Raw genomic sequence first — 7,468 nt, 5'->3', positions numbered from 1 at the left:
TCGCTCTGTGTGTGTGTGTGTGTGTGTGTGTATATATATATATATATATATATATATATATATATATATATAATGCCAATAAACGATTTTAAACTGAGATTGAGAAGCACACATAAGAAAAATATACTTGTTAGAAGTAGAATTACGTTGTACATTTATTTGAATTCATATTTCATACATGTACAGCGCAGTCGGCAAAGCCTTCCAAACCTTCAAATCGATCCTGTGATCAATACCTAAATATATAGTAAATATTATAAGAAGACAAAAAGATAAGCGGGAACAGTAGAACGTGCACACTCGCGTGCTCTGTACGCTGTTTTCGTAGTGGGAACGCTAAACTAAGGGGAAACATAGGGGAACAGACTTCGACACAACAGTCCATATACTTTTGTCCATTTAGTGTATGTGGACATCTCCAGCTCTTGACTACTCCAGTGATTTTTGTCATTGTCGTGTTTTTGTCTTCCAGTAAGTTAGAGCTTTCAGTAACACTCTATTTTACAGTGTCCTTGTTACACATATTTACTATAGTAATAACAGTAAATTATCCATAATTACAAGCAGCTAATCCTAAACCAAACCCTAATCCTAACCATGATTATATAAGTACATGTTGTTAATTAATATTACTTAGTACTTAAATGAGTAATTACACTGTAACAAGGCCATCTTAAAATAAATAATGTAACAGAAGTTTTTGTATTGTTTTATTTTCATATATCAGTAATGTTATTCGCAATGCTACCACAAATAGAAACAAAATGTATGAGGCCTTTTCTTTGGGCATCATCTTTTTTTTTTAGTGATGCACCTGAACTTCAGCAACTGAAAATATGAAAAAAAGGATTGATTGTTGACCAAAACAATGACATTTAATTAGCATTACTCCAATGGCAGCATTTATTTCATGCATACCTTGGATAAACTACAAGTTATGTATATATATATATATATATATATATATATATGTATATGTGTGTGTGTATAAATCATGCCAATAAACTATTTTAAACTGAGACTGAGAAGCACACGACAACAAAAATATAGCCTACTTGTTATAGGTAGAATTACGTTGTACATTTATTTGAATTCATATTTCATACATGTACAGCGCAGTCGGCAAAGCCTTCCAAACCTTCAAATCGATCCTGTGATCAATACCTAAATATATAGTAAATATTATAAGAAGACAAAAAGATAAGCGGAAACAGTGTGCGGGAACAGTGGAACGAGCACACGCGCGAGCTCTGTACGCTGTTTGCGTAGCGGGAACGCTAAACTAAGGGGAAGCATAGGGGAACACTTCGACACAACACCGGGATGAACATCACTGATGGAAGTTATTGTGGCGAATGGTTTTAACTATGGTATGCCGATGTGATTGTTTATTTTGCCCTTTACCCTTGGCGGTGGATCACTGATTTTGGGATTATCGGTAATTCCACGATTCTGCCAGGAATCATCAGCGATCGAAGAGGGAATTCTGCACAGCCAAGCAAACTACAGGGGATTTAAATCGCATTGCTCCGGGAAAAAGAAGCAGGAAGAAAATTCATGTGGCGATTCTCTCCTTAACAATAAATCATTTTGGATTGCAAAATGAGCACGGAAAGACCTAAGAGGAATATCATTCAGAAGAAATATGTAAGTATTGGTCGTTTGTATGCGGCTGACCTTAAGTTTGTTCGATGGTCTCGCGCTTGTGTCGATGTTAAATGCGTAAACTTTGATCACGGATGGCTCTTGTTGTGTTTAGTCTGGATTTGGCAAATGCACCGCACTATGTTCACTGCACTTAAATCTATTCTCTGTATTTGCTCAAACGTAGGTTTTCCTCGCTTTTGCCCTGGTATCCTTCATTAGGAACGCGTATGTTTTGCACGACAGATGTTAGCTTACACAACTCGTTTGTAAACCTGGACGTGTTTTGTTTTGGGTTTGTTAGTACTCAAACTCCAGCGTTAGAACGCAATTGTGATCAGAATGGCTTTGTTTGCTCTTCATTGCTTTCCGTCTCAACCATATCGCCCTCTTTTATTCCGGGATATGTTTTCCCGAACTGATTTCTGCAGGAATACGGGTCATAAATGCAACTATCCCAACTCCCCTGGCGTCTTTGATTTGTTTATCTCGGATGTAACTTGTTGTTCTTCAAGTGTAAGCAATGGGCTCTTTAATGTTTTCAAAGTAACAGTGTAAGGAAAGCATTTCCTCTGCCCTTGGCGACTGAGAAGGCTCCAAATTGGTGGCAGATGTAAAGTACATTTATTTAAGATTCAGAAGAGTGGATTGTCCTCACAGTCTGTACAATTTTAAGTATAATACCCGACTCGAAAACACAAGCTTGTGCAACAGCCAGTATTGTGGGTATTACTGTGCCCGAAACTCTTTTTTTTTTCTCTCTCTCTCTCTCTCCGTTTGCATTTTCTCAGAGAGTTTCTGCACGTTTTATTGTTTAAGCAGATTGAAACCTTGAATGTTAACCGATCGTAATGTAACACAACTGATTAGATAAGCGCATGGGATGTCGTTTATGGTGGAATATATCCAGTCGCATTGCAGAGGTTCGCGTTTAAAGGAAAGCAACCATTTTACCGTCTCTCCAGTAGCCTACGATGGGTTAGTGAACCGGCGAGCTTGTCGTGGTATATTGGAGAACTGGGGACTACATAGGGCTTGAACTTTCTGGCTGGTGAATTACTCTCCCCAGGAGCGGAATTAAGCAAGACTACCATAACAAAAGCCCGAGTCTCCTCGGAGACAGCCGAGCAAACCTTGTATCAGTTAACCCTCGAAGAACTGACTCACTCTTAACCCGAGTTTTCCAGACGCTTTACCTGTAGTTGAAGAGGAGGTTTTTTGTCGTAGTTTGCAGGACTGTTGTTTCATCTTTCATTGCTCCTGTCTTTACTTTATCTTACCGCTTTACATGTATGTCTTAGTGATATTTTTTAGTTCAGCAACAGGTTAAAAGGAGCGAAACAAACATCGGGAGGGTATAGGGTTAGGATGACGCACCACGGGGGCAGTTTCCACGCACATTATCGGTAAAGCTCCAGCTCCATGACAAATTATCGCTTTCCATAAAGGTGATGGAACTTGTCAATCTTTGTGTACTTTTGTCAACAGTACATGTAACGTCTCATATTGTTACAGCAGCCCACACAAGTGTGACGCAATTACATTTGTTGATTGACAAGGGAAATTAAAGTGATGACACAAGCAGTCCATCACACCACGTGGTGACCTTAGAAGAATGATTCAGTTAAAAACCATTGTACTACTATCAGTTTAAAACACATTCCTAAATAAAAACGTGTCAAAAGATTGTCAGGATAAGCTTTGGATGCATTCGAGAAATGCAGGTGATCATATATTGGTTACCATATTATTTATTTGAATAATAATAAAATGAAATGTATACACAGGAAGCCCAATGTAACTGAGACCTAGAAATAATACAAAAATAGTATATTTCTGCTTATGCTTTGTTCAACATTTGAGTTGTTCCATATTTTGTTGTTTCCATTTATGTAATTATTAGTGATTTGTACTAAATTCATTAAAAAAAAGTATATGAAGACTGTATATGTGTTTTTTCCCCAATTTTTAAATGTGGTCAGTTAATAGAATAACCTATTTAGTGTTAATTTGATCTGTGTATGGTTACATGTCTGATGGGGATCTGCTCCATGTCATGATCCTCTGTGTTGGGCGTGTGGAATGGACCTGAACCGTTCAGAGCATGGTTGTTCTTGTCACATCTGTGCAGAGCTGGCAGCTGTGCTAAAATCTGGTCAGGCAAACAACAAAAACAACCTGAAGGATCTGTCCCCGGGGCCTGCACAACTCTTGGCCCCTTGGATTCAGCCTCCCCTTAATTAGCGTAAGACAATTATACATGCTTGGCTTAACCATATCCCCTGGAACATGAATGCAAGGGATTTTTTTTTTTATTACCCCATTTTCCTTCACATGTGCTGTGAACATTATTAAAATTCATTTAGTGGAAAACGAGAGAGGGAGGGAAAAAAAATATGATAATAGATGTTAATAAGAGCAAACAAGGAAATGCAATTAGACCGTCCCTGATTGATAGACGTGTGTGAAAAGCAGAAGGGGGGCAAGTAGGCACTTCTGCTTTCAGACGAGCTCCTTTAATGGCTTCTCTCAACCTGACACTCTCTGAAGCAACTTCTCTGTATAATTATTTTTGAGGGCTGTTTTTAGAGCGAAGAGTTACGCCAGTTTTGATTTCGGACTTTGGCTAATGAATGCAGCCGGAGCCTGAGATAGGCACAGCTGCTGTAGGGGCCTTTACAAATGTAAAGAAGCTGTCAGTGTTTGTTTCATCAGGCGTACAACTGATGAGGGCCAAGTTGAAAAATCCACAGCAGTGTGTGGTGCACAAAAAAGCTGGAAACAAAAATAGAGAGCAGGGCCAAGCCTCACCGAGCCCTCCCTCTGACCCCTTCCCCTGCTCCGAGTCCTCCAGCTTTACAATGTAAATGCAGGCACCTCGTCTATTTGTGAGGAGAAAGCTGCGAGGCTCTGCGTGTGTGCGTGTGAGAGATTGTATGTTTGTGTTTGAGCGCCTGCCGCTAGCGCCACTGCGCTTCATTTAACCCTGTGTTTTAATGCAAATGGGTTTTCAATCCCCGAATTTCCAAGGATGTGACATGGCAAAATTCATGGATCATACCCCAGGAGGCCAGCTGTTATAAAAGGGCTGAGTTAATTTTGAAATTAGTTTGTTAGTCTAGTTGTTCTAGATACAACACTCTCTTAATATCCTAAAATGTTCTGTTGATTAGATACAATTTTTACAGAATCTGAATGTAGAGTTTCTGTAATTGATTCTGTTATGGTCCTGTTTATTACGGTCATGCACTGTCATGCATACTAGGAGAATGAATAAACAAACTCCAACTATTTTTAATGTTTGTTAATTAGCACTATGATTACGTCATGGTTTGGGATTTTTTTTAAATTGTAATTATAATGCACATTAATGCGCATTCATTTGTGTAAATGTGTGTATGCAGTTCTTTAGGGTTGCATTTTGTTCACATTGTTGACAGATGTGGGTCATTTAAAAGCCATTTTACAATACTACATTTCAGCAGCGACTGTGCAAATCTCTTGCTCTAAAATGCCAGGTCACTTGGGCAAAGCTGGCACGAGTGGCTGTTTATTAATTCTATATTTATCCTTTTACATTTTCACAAGGAAATTTTCTTGCCATAGTCCTCTGATACGATGCTTCACCTCACGACATCTTTACGAGAATCTGGCCTGGTGCAGTAACAGATAAGTGTTGCCTTTCTCCTTTATGGCTGTTGCGTCACCGGCTTGGTGCATTATGCAATGTGACCTTTTGCTTATCGACCTTTACAGTCATATGTGATCCAGCCTTCTCAAGTGTCAAGCTTCTTGGTCAATGTGTGTCTGCTTGCACAGGACGCACGCCCACATCAGCAAACATGCACGGGCGGTTACGTATGCGGATGTGCCCACGTAATGTGAGGAATTTGCTCTGCTGACAAAAACAGGTGCAGCAGTTCTTTGATAAGTGGTACAGCTTAAGTGTTGCGCTCAGAAAGAATGTTCTCCCTCCCTGCCTTTCATTCCTCTGTCCTGTACTATGTATTATGATGAGATAAGAGGGCAAAGTATTAGATGGAGTCTTTCTCGTTCAGTGTGGTGTGCGAGTTGTGTTGGATGGTGTAAATCATGCACTGGAGAGGCTTAGACGTTGATGGAAGACTGTATCAGCAGAACTCTAACAGCCGCATAAACGTGGCTTTGGTCTATGTCTCCTGACTTGATGTATTGTTTTGGGTCAAAAATGTGAAGCGTTGGTCTACTTTTGGGTCTTGGCTTGAGGTCTCGTACAAGGCCGCTGTCAGTTTCCAGGTTAAGGCGGGCGTACACTGTGAGTTCGGACACTTGGGAGGTCGTGAGCCATTGTACGTGTTGCGAATCAGTGATAATCTTGTCGTCAGTTGTTAAATGGCATGACTGTACGGCGAGCGAGTGGCACTTGCATGAGCTTTTGCACTAAACACAGAAACATGGAGGTTTCAATGTTGTTATAGCTTTGGATAGAAAAATAAAAACAATAAAAAGAATAAGAGCGTGTATGTCAGTGTTAGGGGTTGCCTAGTAGTAGAGTTAATAATATACGTAAATCTAGCCTATGTGACGTGGTTGTGTATGATTCTGCAATAGAGGAGAGCCTATTTGTCAAAATCAGGCCAGCTCCCCAAATTGTTTAAACATGTTTAAGAAATACAGGGAGCTTGGGAGGTGCTTGTAAGGTGCTTGGCTCGCATCACACAATGTGAGGCGTGACCATAAAAGCGTCAACAATTTTCACAAGATTTCTCCTTATGGGAAAAGAAACACTTGTAAGCTCATACGATGGCAAAAATCGTAAAAATCTGCAAAAATTTTGTACGCCTGGCATTACTGAAGGTGCAGTCACAATAGTGAGATTTTGACAAACTATTGTCAATAGTCTAGCGATGTATGAAGCAAAATGTACACAGAATTCACTGTCAAACCAAACAGCTTTTTGCTGGCCAACATGGCGAATCTGTGTTTCCAAATTGAAACTTTGGAATCTTAGACACTTAGCATGGATTCCAATTGAAATTACTACATTTTGCCCACAAAAATCTGCCGTACAACGGTTAATGTGACGACACCATAAAGGTAATAAAGACTTTCACCACAGGTCAACACAATTTCAGAACATTGGCTAGAATCTACTAGGGCTGCACGATAAATCGCTACCGCTGATTACAGAACCGGCTTTACTGATAAGATGCGCGTTAAATATCGCATGCGATTTATTGTGCAGCCCTAGAATCTACTAAAGTGGCTGTTTTCACTATAATAGAAAATTTGTTATAAGAATTACGGTTGTCTACTTGGCTGCTGTACAAAGTGTCTCTTTAATGCTGCAATAAACCACTAAATTTGGACCGTGTCTAGATTTCAGGGTTAGGTCTTGGTCTAGATCTGGACCTCAAGGGGGTAGAACTAGATATTTCTGTAGAGCAGAAGTTAAAGGGATACTCCACCCCAAAATGAAAATTTTGTCATTAATCACTTACCCCCATGTCGTTCCAAACCCCTAAAAGCTTCGTTCGTCTTCGGAACACAATTTAAGATATTTTGGATGAAAACCGGGAGACTTGTGACTGTCCGATTGACTGCCAAGTAAATTACACTGTCAAGGTCCAGAAAAGTATGAAAGACATCGTCAGAATAGTCCATCTGCCATCAGTGGTTCAACCATAACGTTATGAAGTGACGAGAATACTTTTTGTATGCGAAGAAAACTAAAATAACGACTTTATTCAACAATTCGTCTCCCCTGTGTCTCTCCGCATCACCGTAGCGCCATTTTGGAGAATATCCGCTGAACGCAAGCAGCGTACACTCTTCTGTGTCAGCC

General features: G+C 39.9%; 1 protein-coding gene across 1 annotated transcript in view; it reads left to right on the top strand.

Moving 5' to 3' along the window:
- The first annotated feature begins 1,253 nt into the window (after nt 1–1,253).
- jarid2b (jumonji and AT-rich interaction domain containing 2b) overlaps nt 1,254–7,468 on the top strand; it is a 125,091-nt gene continuing 118,876 nt past the window's right edge. Inside the window, exon 1 of the mRNA XM_016494059.1 lies at nt 1,254–1,647. Coding sequence (XP_016349545.1) covers nt 1,603–1,647 — 45 coding nt within the window. The 5' untranslated portion in view covers nt 1,254–1,602. The remainder of the gene's footprint in view (nt 1,648–7,468) is intronic.

The sequence above is a fragment of the Sinocyclocheilus anshuiensis genome, unplaced genomic scaffold, assembly GCF_001515605.1.
Source record: "Sinocyclocheilus anshuiensis isolate Anshui unplaced genomic scaffold, SAMN03320099.WGS_v1.1 scaffold1240, whole genome shotgun sequence".
NCBI lineage: Eukaryota > Metazoa > Chordata > Actinopteri > Cypriniformes > Cyprinidae > Sinocyclocheilus > Sinocyclocheilus anshuiensis.
This window is presented reverse-complemented; position numbering and strand designations above follow the sequence as displayed.